This window comes from Dasypus novemcinctus, chromosome 24, assembly GCF_030445035.2.
Source record: "Dasypus novemcinctus isolate mDasNov1 chromosome 24, mDasNov1.1.hap2, whole genome shotgun sequence".
Classification (NCBI taxonomy): Eukaryota; Metazoa; Chordata; class Mammalia; order Cingulata; family Dasypodidae; genus Dasypus; species Dasypus novemcinctus.
Genome location: NC_080696.1, coordinates 58274578 through 58293852, shown reverse-complemented (window position 1 = coordinate 58293852; position 19275 = coordinate 58274578). Strand labels below are relative to the sequence as shown.

Genomic DNA, 19275 nt, shown 5'->3' with positions numbered 1-19275 from the left:
CCCTGCACGTCTTTTGTACTCTGTGCTCTGCCTTCACAAGCATCTCCTGGATGGCTTTTTCCTATTAAAAAGAACAGCGCACGGAGCGCTTGCACTTGAGGCATCTCCGAGAAATAAAGAAGGTCAACTGAGTCTCATTATTAGTTGTTATAGCAACAAAGAAAGATTGCCGAGGCACTGAAAATGCCACCCGAGAGCCCTCTTCCTGAATTGCACTGAAGCACACCTTCCTGTCCCGTGTGTGCAGCCCACACACAGAATCCCATTTGCAACTGTGTGCTGGGACTCCTAGGTCTCCTGGCAATGGGAGGAACTCAGGCTTCCCACAGGAATCTCAGCAGCCGGCTGGGCTCTTCCAGCAGACTTCGCATGGGCCTCTCAACTGGGAATGCCTTGCTGATGGCCTCCAGGTGCCAAATCTCACCTGATGTGCACTCTGGTCAGGACTATCTCCTCAGCAGTTCTTTAAGAGGAATTTGACACCACAGGCAGTGAAATACCTAGTGGTGCTGATTGAAAACGCAGATTCACAGGCTCTACCCCAGATCCTGGATCAGCATCTTTGCCAACATTTGAAAACTACTAGCTTAGGGGTATAATGTAGGGGAGTGGTTATAACACTGTCCTGCCTTGGCTGAATCAAATCCCAGTCGCTGTGAGTTCATAATGAAATTCGTTGACCTTCATCAGAAGACTGGACAGCCTTCAATATTTCACAAAAAGAACTTAAAACCTCATTAGGAAGGAAATACGGAGATTGTTATCTAAATAGAAATCTGAAAATGGATATATTCTTTCTATGATGAAGGGGAAGGGGATTTTCATTTGCATATTTGACATAGTATTCCCTCTCAAAAGTCAAGATTGTCCTCAAAAGAAATTGCAAAATGTCACTTTATACAAATGTTTGCTCTCTCTTACTTCTGGTTTCTTGAACAATGAGCTTAAATACTTTGTACCCATTGACCAGGCATCTTGAAGGTGGTGACATTATTCTTGTTTTTTTTTTAAAGATTTATTTTTTATTTATTTCTCTTCCCTTCCCTGCCCTCCCCCCTTCAGTTGTCTGCTCTGTGTCCATTTGCTGTGTGTTCTTCTGTGTCTGTTTGTATTCTTGTCAGTGGCAACAGGAATCTGTGTTGCTTTTTGTTGCATCATCTTGCTGCATCAGCTTTCTGTGTGTGCAGGGCCACTCCTGGCTGCACTTTTTTCACACCAGGCGGCTCTCCTTACAGGGCGGACTCCTTGCACATGGGGCTCCCCTACATGGGGGACACTCCTGTGTGGCACAGCACTCTTTGCGCACACCAGCACTGCACATGGGCCAGCTCATCACATGGGTTAGGAGGCCCTGGGTTTGAACCCTGGACCTCCCATATGGTAGGCAGATGCTCTATCCATTGAGCCAAATCCACTTCCCTATTCTTGTTTTTATTCATACTGTGCTTCCAGCAACTGCCATACAGTCAGGATGCCCATAAATGACATTGAATAAACACTAGATGAATGCATGGATTGCAGAACCCAATCCAATTTCTTGTTTACAAAAGAGTTTAAGTCTGGTAGGTTGAAATTATGTAGCTCCAAAAAACATGTTCTTAATCTTAATCCGTATTCCTGTGGGTGTGAACCCATTGTAAATAGAACCTCTTGAAGATGTTATTTTTAATTAAGGTGTGGCCAACTAAAGGGCAGTGGGTCTTAATCTGAATATTGGGGGCTTTGGGGCCTTATAAAGAAGACCTAGAATTCACAAAAGCCAGAAAAGAGAGGACATCACCATGCGACAGGAGGCTGGAAACCTGAAACTAATACAATATAGAACTTGAGGTTATCATTTAGAGCAGCGTATAACAAACTACCCTAGAGTCCTAAAGGAAGTTTTACAGGAACACAGCCATGCCATTTGTCTGCGTATTATCTAAAACGGCAGAGTCGAGTAGTTGTAAGAGACCATGTGCCTGCAAATCTGAAAATATCTACCCTCTGGCCGTTTATAGAAGATGTTTTCTGATAACTGAGGCAGCATGGCTTGGGGGGTTACTAAGCAGGCTTAAGGATCAGAATGACTGTGATTTTACCACTGTTAGTGACGAGACCTTCACATATTATTTAAATTATTTAGCCTGCAAAAGGCTACGTTTTCCCCTCTGTAAACAAAGATAATTATATTTACCTCAGGTAGCTATTAAGAGGATTTAATATGATAAAACAAGTAAAACACTTAGACTAAGAGTGTGACGGCTAAGTTCGCGTGTTACGGGATCCAGTTGCTTGGTCAAGCAAGCACTGGCCTCATTGTTTCCATTCCGGTGAGGATATTTCACGGAGTTAAATCACCAGTAAGTCGACTGCATCTATGGCTGATCACAGTACAAGCAACCAAGGGGACTGCTTTCAAGTACGAGAGAAGGCTCATCTAATCAGTCGAAGCCTCCAAGGATGAACTGATGATTTCAGCAGTCAGGAGGAAGACTTTCCAGCTCTACTTCAGCCAGCGAGCTTCTCCTGGGAAATTCATCTAAAACCTGCATGTGAGTTCCCAGTGTGCAGCCTGGCCTGTGGAACTCAGACTTGCCCATCCTCATGGCCCTGTGAGCTGATTCCTTTAATAAATGTCAGAATCTTTACATGATCTATCTATGTATGTCTTCTGTCAGTTCTGTTTTCCTGGAGAACCCTGACTCAGAAATATATAAAAACTGTTAAGTGAGCCTAAAAAACTACACCTTTTCTCTATAAATATGCTTCTCTTCTTAAAAGCCCTAAAAGATATTCCCACTTGTAGTTAACCACATTCAGCAACATTTCTTTGCACCCTCATTAGTATTAGACTTGCTTCAACAATTTTGACTTCATTAAAATTATAAAAATTTCTGTAATTCCATTTTCTTTATCTACTTCTTCAACTTAATGCTCCAGGTTGGCGATCAAGGTCTTGGGAACCAGAGAGAACCTCTTTAAAGACAGTTTTAAAAGTGAAAGAAAAAAAAAAGTTAAAAAAAAAAAAAGACAGTGTCAAGAAAATGAACAATGAGGGAATAATCAAATGTTCGTGGCAAACCAAAATTTTAAAGACAACTATGAATACATAGGGAAGAAGCAGGATGAGCTAAAACCATAGGAAAAATGGCTGCAGGAAACCCAGAGAGAGCACAAATGCTTCCAATGGACCCATTAGCACTAAGTCATTTATACATCCCTAATCCACTAATTAATTTTCTGCTGAATTCAACCCACCTTGCCCCCAATATTCCTTGACCCCTGAGAAAAAACACATTATAACCAGGAGTGTCCTTGGAATTCTCAACTAAGTCAGACCCAAGTGGGATTTTAGCTAGGCCTTTGGGGTCCAATTGGGGTCAATCTCCATTTTGGAAAATCAGGCACTTCTTGGAAAGAACACAAATGAAAATGGACCTTTTTATTTCCCTTTCTTGGGGATTAGCAATGTTTTTTTCCCCCCAAAAAAAGACAGGAAAATATCTTCTGGTGAAAATAACGCTTTTGAAAAGTGCCTAGCTCAGAACCTGGCCCAGAGAAATACACAATGAAAATACATTTGCTCCTGCTTGCAGAAAACAATTTCCTCCCAAGAATGCAAGCTTATTCATTCTTTCAACACATTGATTAAGCATGAGCTATGTGCCAGGCACAGTTCTAGGGCTTGAGAATTTGAGTTGCCAGATTTAGGAAAGAAAAATATAGAATATTCCGTTATATTTGAATTTCAGATAAACCATGAACAACATTTTTAGTATAAGTATGTCCCCTGCACTATTTGGGACACATTTATACTAAAAAATTATTCATGGTTCACCTGAAATTCAAACGACCCGGTGTCCTTACTTTACCTGACAGCATGACTGGAAAGAGCAGCATGACCAAAGACCCACTGGCTCCCTCATGCGGCTGCAGAGCAACTGCAACCTCAGGTGCTCACGAGATTCAGTCCCCACTGGGCAGCTCCCCAGCGAGGAAGCCTGGGGAACCCAGTCCTGGTCTTTGGGAGGGTGTCCCATCTGGGGGACCCGTGCAGCAGGTGCTCCTCTGTTTTGTGACCTTATTTCCTTGCCCCACTCCTTTGGACTTGAGGTCCTTGGCAACAGAGCCTGTGTCTTTTGCCCTCCAAATGCCCAGCCTCTAGCATGATGCCTGGCACTAGTGGATGCTCAGGAGAGACCTTGATTAATGAACGAGCGGGCACTGCCCAAATGGCTGGAAGTCCAGCCAACCTACCTCAAACGCAACCCCGAACCTGCTCATGGCTCACAAGGCAATCAGCCGAACGCCCTTCAGCAGTCCCCACGCCATGCAGAACACCGAATCACCAGAATCCAAAGACCACATGGATGAAGAAGGATATTTTATTTTAAAATACTCCGTGGAGGTACTCACAACAAAATAAAAGCTTAAAAGAAAAAAATGGGGTGGGGGGGAAATGTATGTGAAAGAAACTGTAACCCTACAATTTTCAAAGGGTCCTTTGAAAAGTTATTTTTGAACTTAACATAAGAGTGAGTCAAAGGATTGATTTAACTAATTTGTAACACAACGAATATGATTGCCAATAGTTTGCCAGAACCACAGTGTTACTAACTGAGGAATGCGGTCTAAACAAATAACAAATAATTAAGAACCATTTTATTATCAGTACTGTCATACAATTGAAACACTCAGAAGGAAAACCACAAGAATCCACACAAAAGGACAGACTCAGAGAAGTGCAAGGGACATGGTATCTCCCACAGGAAATCACTTTGTGGGATCGACTCCTTTCTGTCCAGTTGTAAAAGAGGGAACAAAAAGTCGATATCTATACAACAGATTTCAATTATGCTAAGATTTTAAAAAATGAAAAGAAAGGAAAGGAAAAAAAGAAAGAAAACTATTGTATTGCAGAGTTTCCCAATGTCCAATTAGCCAGGATTTTAAGCTTCTTTTCTTCGCCACTTCCCTTCTGTCATTCTGTGACCTCTGGGTGGAGGGATGGATTACACCGCAAGTGTGTTAACAATTCTTGGCCGTTACTGTCAGTGCTTCGGATCGGTAGGCGGGAAAAGTCTCTGTTCGATGAAGCTTCAGAGGGCTGGTGACATCTTTTCCAAAAAAGAATTTTAAAATGGAGGTTACATATCAAGAAAGCCCACAATCAAATTATCTGGTAACAATTTTCTGATATTAGACAAAAAAAATTAGTAAGAGACACATCATGACATAGGCTTTTTTCCCCAGGGCCACCAACAGTGATATACAAATGAGGGTCATAAAGAGCTTGTGTGATTAGCATATCATTTGCACTAAGCTATGGTCAGACCAGTATCAGTTATTTTCCTCCTTAATTTTTCATCTGTATCAACCCGTATCCTCAGGGTGTTCAGGAGAGGAGATAGAAATACAGAACTATGAAAACTTTTGGTTGGGACACTCTTGGGAGACCCGACTGGAAATAAGACAAGCATTTATTTATACAAATGCATTTGTAATCTTGTGCAAGGGAGAACTTAAAATCCACTGAGCTTTTATTATTTCAGGCTTAGGATCCAAACCAAGCAAAGTTGGAAGCTTTGCGGACTTGGAAGGTAACACAACAGGCCACTGCTAGCCCCTTCGTGAAAATTACAAAGAGGCATAGTTTGACGATGCTTTATGCCCAACAACACGGGTTGGCAAATTTTCCATCAAGATCCAGATATGCTTTTAGACTTTGCAACCCATATCGTTTCTGTTCCAACTACTCAACTCTACTGCAGTTCAAGCGCAAAAGCAGCCACAGAAAATATGTAAACAAATGGGTGTGGCTGGTCCAATAAAACTTTACTTACAAATACAGATATGGGCTAGGCTGTATATGGCACTCAAGCCTTAGTTTGCCAAACTGTGGACGTTAATAGTCTGGTTTAGTAAAAACAGACATTTTACTGCCATCTGCTGGATAAGGTTACCATAAGGAAAGGGATCTGACTGCTGTGGGAATAGCTCTCAGGAGTGAGCCGAAGCAAGCGCACAACTGTGTTCCTGCAGCCTGGAAACCAAATGTACCCATCGAGCAGGCCTAGTACACAGGCAGGCAGGACTGCAGCTAACAGAGACTGCATGGCCCACCTAAATGCTTCTTTTTTTAAAAGGTATTGTTGTTTTTTAAACACTAAACCACATAAAAAGTTTATGGTGGCATATGGCTGTTCAGTGTTAAATTTAAGCTTTATTGCATTATCACAAACAGCTCTGAATGCAGTCCCACTAGATGCCCTACTAAAAGGAAGAACACAATGTTCTTGCTCTTACAAAATGAGAAGAAAACATTTGTTTTGGCCTCCTCACAATACTGCTGTGAGGATTAAACGAAATGCAGAGCGCTTCGTGAACCGTAAGGTCTTACCTGAGTTCCCGCTGCCACAACACCAAAACAAAACAAAGCAAACCAAAAGAAACCATGGATTCAGATATTTGCAAGCCTCAAATCTGAATCATAAGACAATTATTTCTTAGTCATAAAGCTGCTGGTACACAATAGTGATTAAAGAAGTCTTAGGTGTTAAAATACCCTAAATCACTAGGGATAATTTCTTTTACCTCTCAGTCATATTAAATGCATATTCTTTTGTGCACACACACACACAATAATGAAGAGACATTGTATTAAAGGGTGTGATTATCACAAGTAAAAATCCAGGTATTTCTTCACTACAGCTTGATAAGATATCCCTCTAGGAGCAGACAGCGTGCCAAAGGTATTAATCCAAAAACCGAATCATGGTCAAGTGCCAACTTCTTCTCTACTCCTTCAGCTATAGCTCCTTAGACTCTCGAGTTTGCCAGAAAAGGGACTGATAGCATTCACTTGGGGTCAAATTGAAATGAAAACCTTACAGCTTCTATCCTGATGATTAACTGAATCTTTCTGGCTTGATTTGAATGTCATTTTTAGCTTAAAGCCAGGGAATGGATTATAAGATTTTTCTACCCTTCCCACACTTAGTTCACACAAAGATATCAACCTAGTCTGGCCTGGAGACCTCACCTGGAACCGGACCTCTTTCATGGCCTGCACAGTCTCATAAATAATTTTGAATTGCTTGTCAATATTTAAGTAACTGCAGACGTCCCATAAAGATGCAGATTTCCCTGTTTTGGGAAGCTGGGAAACAGCGCTGGCCCAACCACTGCCACAGCATGACCCACTTGAGGTGGCTGTAGATTGCCCTCTTCCAATGAGTCACACCCTCCCTGTGATTTACCAGGCACCCTGCCCCTCATACCTGTTCCAATTCACTCGTGTGCACACCCTGCCTAGCCTCTGCAGACAGGTGAGTTTGTGGTCCCAGTTTATTGGACAACCTTTCACATTTTCTCTGATCTTAATCTATTACTTCTCTCTTAACTGTTTCATGTACAATATATGTGGCTGTGCTAGAGCTAATATTGAACAGACAATGTTAACTTCTCCAATGTAGATACTTGCTCAAAGAATCTATCCTCCTTAGCATAACTATGTAAACTGCAGTGGCCAGAATGAGTCCTCAGGAATTACTTCAATCAACAACACGTCAATCATCCATCCAGTAGGATTCCCTCACACAGGTAAGACCATGTGATAAAAGAAATAGCCCTGGCCTAGGAGTCAGAACACTAGAGTTCAAACGTTGGTCCCTTCACCCACTAGCCATGTGATCTTAGCATGTCCTTGACCTCTTCTAGGTTGATTTGCATCCTCCAAAATGATACGTTAAAATCCTAACCTCCATACTCATGAATGTGACTTATTTGTAAAAAAGGGTCCTGGAGGACTGGTTCAAGTTAACATAAGGTTATAATGAATGAGGTGGACCGTAATTCAATATGACTGTATCCTTCTAAGAAGAGAAGAGACACACACACACGTAGAGGCAAGGTGGCCAGGGGAAGGTGGGGGTGAGATTCCCCTGGCCAAGGAATACCTGGGGCCTCCAGAAGCTGGAAGAGGCAAGACAGGAGTCTCCCCTAGAGGTTTCAGAAAAAGCAGGGCCACCCTGATTTCAACTTCCAGCCCCCAGAACCGTGACAGAATAAATTTCTGTTGTTCGAGATAATTCATTACGGCAGCCCTAGGAAACTAAGACCATCTCCAAGAGTCTTAGGGTCTTTGTCCACTGAATCCTGCTCTTGCCAATTCCCACTGTTGCCAGGAGGACCAAACAGAAGACACTGTAGAGTGTTACACAAATGTTGGTGCCAATCTTTGATTTCCTAAAATTATCTAAAGTCAAAGCTGAAAAATAATATAAGTGCATATGTTTTTGTAGCTGTTTTTATTTTGAAACAAATGATGCTGCTTTCCAAGGCAATTCTAATAAAACGGAAACGATCCGAGCAACAGAGGATCTTTGGAGTGAGGGTAGAGAATCTTAAGTTTATCACTTTAAGAAAGAGGAGAGGAAGGTGGACAGGGGCACTGCATGAAGCTGTCCACACTGTGTTCATGTGCAGTGGCACTGGGCTGGTCTGCCTGCTTCCTTTATTGTCCCCTGTCATCCCCTCACCACGTAGCAGTCAGGGTGACTACTTGAGAATGTGAATTAAAGCTGATGCTGCCAAGCACAGGACCCAGTAAGTCTTGCCCTACACTTAGAATCAGCAAGTCTTTACCACCTGTAACAACCCCTGCCTGTCTCTTCACACCCATTATGCAGCAGCCAGAAGGGCGCCTTTCTGTGGTCTGAATGCCGCCAGCTCCTTTCTGTCTCAGGGCCTTTGCACTTGCTGCTCTCGCTATGGAGACAGCTTTTCCCTGGCTCTCAGTCCGCCTGCCCCTTCTCAGACTTCAGGCCTCAGGGTAAATTCCACAGCCCCAGCGCGGCCTCCTGCAACCACCCCAGGGACACTCTTCGTCATCATCCTGCACAACTCTAATGACTACCTCATTCTTCTCTATTACAAACCCTTCCTTTTCCATTGTTGCATGTACCAAATTTGAAATGAAATGTTTAATTAGTCACCATCACTCTCCATCAGACTATACACTCCAGGAGGGCAGGAACAAACGTGCCTGTTTAGCAGCCCCACTATCTCCATCATCTAGCACAGCACTTGTCCCCAAGCGGCTGCTCAATAAGCCTTTACTGAGGTTTATGAGCGGATGAGTGAGAGATGAATGAGAGAAGCAAATCTTAATGGCTCACAAGAAAGTCATGTGGTCTTGGGCATATTATTAATCCCGCAAAGTCACTTCTTAGCTGCAAATGAGAACAAAATACTCTCAGGGTATTTGAACCCATGTAAGTCAAGTGCCTAGTACAAAGCCTGATACCCAGCAGACTCTCAGGAAAGAGTAAGTTTTAAAAAGACACTCTTTGAGTGTATCTTGTCTCCCTCATGAAAAACAAATCTGGCCTTTCAGCACTTCACTAGGAATATGCTTCTATGAAGGCAAGAGGTTGCATGTTCAAGTAAATTTGCAAAGCTTAGGTTTAAATGAGATTAAACATTCTTCACGGCAGGACTTCTCAGAGCCTTGAACAAATTGCTCAGCATTGTGAATCTCCAGGAAGAGAATTTAACATGCAGCTTTTCCCCTAACTTATTTGACCACAGTAGTTTTCGGGGTGAGGGCAACATCTACCAGGATTAGCACTCCGTCAAGTACAATTTGGGAAATGCTACTCTATTGTTATTTTGCCCAATGCATTCTTAAAAGAACCCTGTGGCTAACCCTGGTCAGCTGATAGGGCGGTGAAAGTCAACCACCATACCAGGGAACGGAGAGTGTCTATAACTGCAAACAGGAAAATCACATCCATCAACCATGTGGGATCTAAGCCCTCTATCGATATAGAGGTGGAGTGGACATCACCATCCCAGGGTCCACAGGATGGAGGAATAAAATATGGATTAGAGTGGACTTACTGGTATTCTACTATAGAACTATTGTTACTAGTAATGGAAGAAATTGTAGCATTGATGTGGAGAAAATGGCCATGATACTTGCTGAGGACAGAGAGAGAGTAGAAGAGACGTGATGTGGGGGCATTTTTGGGACACTGAGTTGCCTGAAATGATATTGCAGGGACAGATGCTGGACATTATATATCCTGCCATAACCCACTGAATGGACTGGGGGAGAGTGTAAACTACAATGTAAACTATTATCCATGCGGTGCAGCAGTGCTCCAAAATGTATTCACCAAATGCAATGAATGTGCCACAATGATGAAAGAGGTTGTTGATTTGGGGGGAGGGAGATGTGGGGTATATGGGAACCTCTTATATTTTTTAATGTAACATTTTTATGATCTATGTATTTTTTTTAAAATGCAATTTAAAAATTAATTAATTAAAAAAAAGAACCCTGTGAATGCAATGCTCAGCACACACTCATTGAAGGCTTCTCTTTCACAAATTTCTTCTACAGTTTTCACAGTAAACGTCCTTTACACATTGAATCTGTGTTTGCCTAACTATGCAAGAGAATTTCTATATGAAAACTGTAAAATGGGGTAAGAGACACAATGCAGGTGCATTAAAGATGCATAAGTGGCTCACATCAGAACCAGCATCTTGCCTTACCACAGCCCCTCCCCTGAAATGAAGCCACAATAAAATGAGAATTCCAAAAGTACCCAGCAGGTGGCTCTCCAGGACAAAATTTGAGGAGGAACTGAAGCTGCTATTCTCAAGCCGTTTTTCCGACAAGGCACACTCAGGACCACGAGGGCATTAACTCTCCCCAATTTCATTTCTTTTTCCTTTCAGTTCGAGGGTGGGGGACAGTGTGGGGAAGAGGTGGAGGAGTACAATTAAAACAATATATAAAGGTAGTGAAATAGGCTTTTCTCTAATGGATAAACTTATTTACATAGAAGGGACAGAAAGAAATTAAATAATAGCATGTGTATAATATATGACAAAAACTGTGATGGCAGAACTCAAATACTGCAAACATTTCTGAAGATGGTATCGAAACAAGTGGCATTTGAGACAACTGGATCTAACTCAACTCTGTACCTCCATCAAGGAAGACAGCGTCTGGGAAGGTAAGCTCATTTCCCCATTCCATCACCGGGCCCTCCCTCACCCCCCACTGGGCAGGGCTCTCTGCCACTGAACAGAGTGGAGAGTCATAAAGAGGAGAGTGCAAAGACCCTCAGTGTCCTCTTGATAATACTTATTCTTTCAACAAAAGTTTATCAGTGGCTACTCCAGGCATGGCACTGGGGATAAAATGATCAGAGTAAGAAGAGACACCACTCTCCTCCCTCCAGGACTTTACTGCTTGGTGGAAGAGCCAGGTGTGGTTATGGCCACAGATAAATATGGACTGAACAGTGAGATGAAGGGTAGGGTCACTGTCTTCATCTGATGAGGGCCATAATTGGACATTTCCACACTAGTGGTAAGTCTGGGAGCAAAAAGTTCTTCAGCAGGGATCCCCAATATACACCTATTTATTTATAAATTACATATGCACAAACTATTCTTATACAATAAATATAAAAACACACATTTGAAAGGATAAGATAGAAATGTTTAAATAGAATTTCTAACTGTTCTTGCTTTCCCTCCCATTGCCATCGTGTACCCTGCTTCAGAGATCACTTTGCTGCAGAGGGACGTAAAGTCGCACAACTGAACCAGGGCCCAGGACTCCCTGCTGTAGTCCAGTGCTTTTTCCACTAACCAGCGGTTCCCAAATTTGAGCGCATATCAGAATTACCTGGAGGGCTTGTTAAAACAGATTATTTTTAGGGCATTGGAATTGTTCTGCCTGCTATTGCAATGACAGATACAGGCCATTACGTATTTTGTCAGAACCTATAAAACTGCCCGGTTCAAAGGGTACACCATAACGTAATCTACAGACCCTGGTTAGTAGCCATGCTTCAATATTTGTTCACCAATTTTATCAAATGTACCATACCAATATAAAGATGTTGTTAATAGGAGTAAATGTGAGAGGGGGAGGAGGGTATTTGGGAATCCCCTATATTTTCAATGTAACTTTCCTGTAATCTAAAACTTCTTTAAAGTTTATTTTATGGGAAAATGAAACAAAACACAGATGGCTGGATCACACCCTGAGCTCCTGGGTTCGTAGCTTTGGTAGCATCCCATGTAATTAATACTGATGCAGTTAGGCCAAGACTCACTTTGAGAATCACTCCACCAGACTGTTTCTCAAAGTGTGGACCCCAGATCCCTTGCCCAAACCCTGTGCAGGGGTTTATTAAAAGCGGAAATTCCTAAGCCACATCCTGCATCTTAAGAACTAGACTCTCAGGGGTTGAGGACCCAAGTATCTGCATCAGAATGTGCATTTAAACAAGACTGTAGGTCACTGTGATGGACACAAACATTGGAGACCCAGGAATCTAGAAGGGGGTGCTGGCCCTGGGAGGAGGGGACTAACTGATGTGGCAGGTAGTAGCACTGAGTCTAGGCAACTCCCTCCTCAGGACTGGGCACCAGGCAGCTGCCAGGCACCTGCCCACCCCAGGGGTACCAGGTGGGCCTGGCACTTACCTTGCAGGCGGTAGAGCTGGCCAGTGCTGTGCTGCCGCGTGATGTGCTGCCAGTAGGCACTGCGAGGCAGGGGCACCATGTTGCTGAGTGAGGCAGCCCTCTCACTCATCTTCACCTGGAGCTGCAGACAAAGGAGAGAGTGGACATTAGCAAGGCCTGGGTGCTGGGGACCCTGAGGGCAGGGATTCCCAGCACAGTGGGGCAAGCCAACCAGGAAGGCTGCAAGCATTTCCCTGTAGTGGTGGACAGCTCTTTTTTCTCCTTGGTTAGCAGCATCCATTCTTCAACCACACACACACACCTGCCAGTGGAACTCACCCACTCCACGTAGTCCACATAGCTGACCTCATCTCTGACTTACTTCTTCTCCTTCTAGGACAGCTCAGGGGGCAGGCAGGTGACCCAAGCCAGACCAATAAGAGTCAATCCCAGGACACTTCTTATAACTTTGGGGAAGAGAGACTCAGTAGAGGTAAGCTAAGGATAGTATTCATCTGTTTTGCTCATTGCTCTATCCCCAGGGCCTAGACTATTTCCTGGCACATAGCAGGTACACAATAAATCCTTGTTAAGTTGAGTGAATGAGGTTTCTTGCAGGCTTCTGAGATGACAGGAGAAGACTGGAACAAAGAAGGGAGAGCCTACCAGTGAATGGAGGGGGGAAACAGTGGAGCAAAGGTGAGATGCTTGATAAACTTGTCGAGATCTTGGACCCAGCCTGCACTGAGGCTGGCCTGGACTTTTCAACTATATGAGTCAATTAGTTCTTTTCAGCTTAAGCAAGGATGAGTTGGGCTTTCTAATCACTAACACCAGAGAAAGCCCGGTCTGCTCCTACAAGCGCCTTTTCTGGACCAATCTTTGTTCCAGAAACTTGGGAAGGAAAGGCTAAGATGTCGCCCTTGGCCACAGGCAGCTACCAGTGAAAGCAATGAGGTCAGCCCCCCTGCCACCATCTCATCTGAGCCCCAGGCTGAGACACAACCATACGGCTTATTGTGCCCTAACACAAGGAGTGACTACTTGCCTTGTTTGCTTTCCTGGAGTTACTTGAATTCAAATAATCTGCCCCAGTCTTATGAAAATGTGCTCACACATACACACAGATTGAAAAGGAAATATTGACATCTTAGCAAGGAAAAAGTGAGATGCCCACCACTACAAAGAGTGGGATGCCACTCAAATTTCTTCTCTGAAAAAATGGTGGCATTACAAACTACCCATTTGCATGACTTCAGTAAAGCACTTAGCATCAGCCTATCACAAAACAGGTATCTGATTAAAAAGGAGGATAAAGTAATTGTTATTATACATCACAATGCCCATTTAAAGATTTTTTAAAAAAAGGAAAACTGCCCACTCCATACATCAAAACATCATGGAAGTTTCAGGTATAATATTTGTACATTCATGCAATAAAACCAAAATTATATGGAAGTTTCACACTGTGAAGACTAGGTCTCATTGTAGTTGATGCTACTCAACTAGAAAGAAATTATAACTCTTTGGTCAAAAGATAGTTTAATTCATAGTGATATATTTATATTTGTTGGATTAAATTCCCTGACCCTATCATAAAAGCCAAATTTTCAAAATATCAATAGCCTAAACAGTTCCCCAAGTAGAATTATTCAACATTAGGCTTCTTGGGGACTTTTTTTTTTTTTCTCTCTAAAAATGGTCTCATAGCAAAAGGGCAAAAGCTGAGAACACACCTAATAGAAAAGTTCTATGCCTATTTCTGCACCCAAGACATTCTCAAAGTTCAAGAGCAAAAAACAAAAACATCACATCTATTTATTAGTGATTTCTGGTGACATTCAACCTCATTTACTTGGCATGCAAGAAAACAGGGAGGGGGAAAATCCTTGAATTTGTACAGTAATAATCATTTGACTTCTTTAATATAAAGAAAATGTATTCAATATATTTTAAATATTTCTAATATAAAGAAAACATTTGGAGAATAGCAGCTGCTTCAAATTTTTCACTACATTACTGCAATTATATTTAGACAGCTCAATAGGATTTGACTGTATTTTTAGAAAGCTTATTTAGGAACAAGAATGAAATGACACCAATGTCATGTTTTGTACAGAACAGTACAAAGCCTCATTCTGTTTCTTCCTCAACCTTTGAAAGAATATCTAATTTTATGAAAGAGCATTTTAATTGTCTTTGGAGGAAAACAATGAGAAAAGCCTTCGTATTTAACAATGCAAAAAGATCTGAATTCCGCATGTAGGAACGGACTTAGGAGGTCATTTGATGAAAAGTCTAGCAGGAAAGTTTCCACCCTCATTTTCTCTTGTTGAGGCAAGTAATTCTTCCCATTGGTTTCTACTAATGAGTGTGAAGTGAACAACTGCTCATATACACCAGTGGTGGAAAGATCAATTAGCACCACATTTTTGGCAGAATAAAAATGTGTATCTTAGAGTACCTGAAGAGTACTCATTTTAAAACAATTATTTTTTTTAATAGGAAACTTTTTTTTAAGATTTATTTCTTTATTTCTCTCCCCTTCCCCACCCCCACCATTGTCTGTTCTCTGTGTCTATTTGCTGCATCTTCTTTGTCCGCTTCTGTTGTCAGCAGCACGGGAATCTGTGTCTCTTTTTGTTGCATCATCTTGCTGTGTCAGCTCTCCATGTATGCGGCACCACTCCTGGGCAGGCTGCACTTTCTTTCACGCTGGGCGGCTCTCCTTACGGGGCGCACTCCTTGCGCGTGGGGCTCCCCTACGCGGGCACACCCCTGCATGGCAGGGCACTCCTTGCGCGCATCAGCACTGCGCGTGGGCCAGCTCCACACAGGTCAAGGAGGCCCGGGGTTTGAACTGTGGACCTCCCATGTGGTAGGCGGACGCCCTAACCACTGGCCAAGTCCACCACCTCATTTTAAAACAATTATACGTACACTTTTATATAGTTTGATCTTTCTTTTAACAATAAATGTGCAGCATAGTACTTGCACAGTAAGAAAAATAATGATACAAATTACCCAACATCATGGAATTTTAAAGTATGGGTATTTCTGCTGTGATAGGACAGAAACATTCCTTAAAAACCTCTCATTCTGCAAAAATGATGGGAAAACCAGGTATGGGAGGATGGCTCCAAACATATGCAGATTTATACCCAGAGCTTAACAAAAATCAGTGTTACTTCAGGGAAGAGCTTGGGCAAGCCAGTGAGGCTCCAGGTTACCTCAAGGTTACAAAAATATGCAGAAGATTACCTGGCTGGAAATGCTGACCAGAGAAAGCTGAGGTGGAGGAGGAGCATTTCCTGAAAGGCGGGTGCAGGCAGAATTGCAAACGCCTGAGCAAAGGCTGTCTGAGGCTGGGGACGCCTCTCCCGCGAGGCCTGTCCTCATTTCTTGCCGTCTTAAAATATAACTGCAAGGGCTCCCTCCTGTGCAGTGGTGCATGCAGGGCTTTTCCAGTTCCTTAATTCCACTCTTGGCTTATGAACCAATAAGGCATCAATATTGTATAATGAATCATTCTCCAATTGTCCAATGCATGTGAGTTCAAGGGGACACAGAAATGGTGTTAGAGTGGAACAAACTAGGGACTATATGCATGCCCGCATTCCAGCCTCCAGTATTTCCTATCAAACCCACATCCTGGAACTCTAGAAGGAAAAAAAAAAATTACCACAAATTGTCCATTTTGTATCCTGCAAGTGTCAGGAAAATTTAATAGAATCATGGGACATCAGATTTGGAAGAACTATGGGGAAAAATCTCCTGAGTTAACAAGTCACAAGACTGAGATCCAAGTTCATGCAACAAGGAGTAAGAAAGCTAACACATTTCTACTTCGCACGCATGTACTAAATCCCCTGCCTCTCAGACCCTTCAGTAGAACACCTTCTTTATTCTCCATGTTTCATTTAGTTTCAATGTTAGTTCAAGTCAAATTACACCATAAAATCATAGCCCTCCCCTACTCCCCCTGCCCCCAAACAGCAGGAGGCAGTCTTTACCTGTGCTGTGTATACATTGATGTCTCCAGGGATAATGAATTTACAAGCACTGGAGGTAGATCACCTTATTGATAATACATGCATTTCCTAGTACATTTATCCAATTAGCCAGCAAATACTTCTGATTTTGTTGCATGTTCTCTAATATTTTTCCCTAGCTTTTTTCCTGGGAGAGTGAGATAAAGGGAATCTGGGGTATGTTGGGAGGACAGAAAAGGGATATCTACATCAGAAAAGGCAGGAGGGAGGCGGGGAATTAGGCAGTCAGAGAAGGCTTCCTCCAAGAGCTGCTACCCCTGCAGGTCTGCGCTTCAGCCCTTCTGCCCACTGAAAGGCCAGGCTTTCAGCAATGCTAATCTATCCCAGACTATCTTCTACGCCCCGGAATGCTGCTTGAATCTCTGAGCACAGACCACGCTCCGTAGTTGCCACTTCTACCTTAGGGACTCCCTAGGTTACTGGATGTGCTGCAGTTACTGGGAGCCAGTCGCGAGGGTGAAGTGTGGACATGGTTGGCTGCGGGAAGCTAGGCAGAAGGGCTGGAGAAGTCAGGGTGGATACGTAAGGGCAAGACTGGTTCCAAAAGCAGTGGCTAAAAATCATAGAATTTTAGAACTAGAAGAGAATTCTGTGCTTCTGTTTTGTTCGTTGCCACACTCTGGGCTTCTCCAACAGTGCTGAGCCGACAGCAGGTGCTCAGTCAATATTTGCTGAACAGAAGCATGAACCCATCCTTTGGTGTGTCGGAGTCAACCGACATCAGCCTGCAAGAGCTGAATGCTGCCTTTTCAGGAATTTCGTGAACTGGTTGTTAAACACAGCCAACATTAAAAATTAAATTATGTAAACTCACAATTAAATAAATTACATTAAAGATAAAAGTAATAAATATTCAAAATGCACCCCCCTCTAATTATTTTACTGTAATCTATGATCTCGAGGATATTTACACCTCTTTATCTGTTTGGAGGTAATGCTGTATAGTGGTAGGCTTCTACGCATCCCTTCCCAGCTCCAAGGCTCAGCCAAGTCACATCCTAGTTTGAAATCAGCAGATTTAACACTGCACAAATCAACAAATGATACAAACCAGGGCTTGATTTACTGTTTTGTTGATTGTCTAGACTTCAGAAAGTGATGGCAAAACTGTTACTAATGATACAGATAAAACTTGCATGTGTGTCAAGTCTATAGCCATTACACTGTATATGGCAGAAACATTTCAGGAAACATTCTTTAAGCATTCAAAAACCATTATCCAATTCAGTAAAAAAGCCACTAATTGACAAATAGGGCAGTTTTAGCATACATGGTTTTACACATTTTCACTTTACTTTCTGGTGTAAACAAAAATATCAAGGAACATTCATGTCCCAACTCTCCTCATTTATCAGTGACAACTATAGTTTGGACATGGATAAGAATATTTGGCAAAAATCAACAAAAGTATTCCATGAGAAAAAATTGATGTTATAGAATTTACAAGAAAGAGTAGCACATATTTTACCACTCTTTGTAAATTATGTGCCACATATCTCCATATCAGTAATATTTTTATTAAATATATCCATGTATATACATGCATACATTATTTTCAGAGAGCCCACCAACCCATATGTGCAAAAGGACGGCCTGTCAGTTAAATATGCCATATCTCAAGGCTGTTTGTGTTCTCTCAAATTCACCACAGTCCCCACCCTTCCCTACCGCTCACACCCTGACTGGCACTTTCACTTAATTATGCCTCGCCTCTACAGGAATTCTAGTTTATGACTGGCTCTGATCCAACTCTTCCATTTTAAAGATGAGGAAAGCAAGGCGAAAAACTCTGGGTCAATTAACCAAGGGTTAAAAACACATCTTATGACTTCTAGTTTGGGGCAGGCAACCAAAATAGAAAAGGGAACATGAGCCATTGTCTGCAACTCCTCCTTTGGCTTGATTCACTTTGCCTACAGCTCCCTCGCTAGCCAGTTTCTCTTCCTTAACATCCTTCAGTGGCTCCCCAGCCTCCGGAGGCGAATCCAATCTCACTACCCCTCCCGTCTCATGCCTCGCCATGGTCTAACCCCACACCCCGCAGTCCTACCATTTCAAACCATCTCGGTCCCCCCTTCACAACTTCATGCCATTGCGAATGCTGCTCCCTCAGGCTCTCCCACTCCTCACCTGGTTAACGCCTACCTTGCTAAGAGCTACCTTCCCTTCAGAAGTCTGCTCCAGAGTCACCTCCTCTGGACAGCCTTTCCTGACACCTTTTCTCTTCTCACTAGCAAAAGAGCAAGTGCTACTTCTTGTTTTCTCCCAGCCCTGTTTCAGCTCTGATCATTTCACTGTTTTGTAATAGCTGCTAAACTGGCCTGCCTCCCTCTTTAGACCAGGAACTCCTGGCAAGCAGGGGTTGTAGCTTTCATCTCTATCCCCAGCCCCTAGCTCGGGCCCCCAGAGGCTGAATAAATACACAACGGATGAATAAACGAATGAATGATAGAACCCTGCCTTTGTCATAGCAGGGAGTAGTTTTCAGAAATAAATCCTAATCAACCTGGCAAATGAGAAGCACTGTTAGCCCAAGGCTGAATTCATGCCACGCTTTAGGTCCAGGTTAAATTAAGGTGGTTGTCACTGGCTGTGGGGGAACATGGTAATAAGACACTCTGCTTCATTCTGCTGTGCCATTAAGTCCAGAGCAGAAGCGGGGCCTCAGGGAAAGATCTGTTTCTGTGCATATGCACAATCACTTAGGACAGCCCAGCAGCAGGGGGTTCTACTCCACACATTCATT

General features: G+C 42.8%; 1 protein-coding gene across 1 annotated transcript in view; it reads right to left on the bottom strand.

Moving 5' to 3' along the window:
- Positions 1-4349: 4349 nt before the first annotated feature.
- DOK5 (docking protein 5) overlaps positions 4350-19275 on the bottom strand; it is a 173362-nt gene continuing 158436 nt past the window's right edge. Inside the window, exons 7-8 of the mRNA XM_004447715.5 lie at positions 12499-12619; positions 4350-5099 (exon numbers count right to left, since the gene is read on the bottom strand). Coding sequence (XP_004447772.1) covers positions 5011-5099; positions 12499-12619 — 210 coding nt within the window. The 3' untranslated portion in view covers positions 4350-5010. The remainder of the gene's footprint in view (positions 5100-12498; positions 12620-19275) is intronic.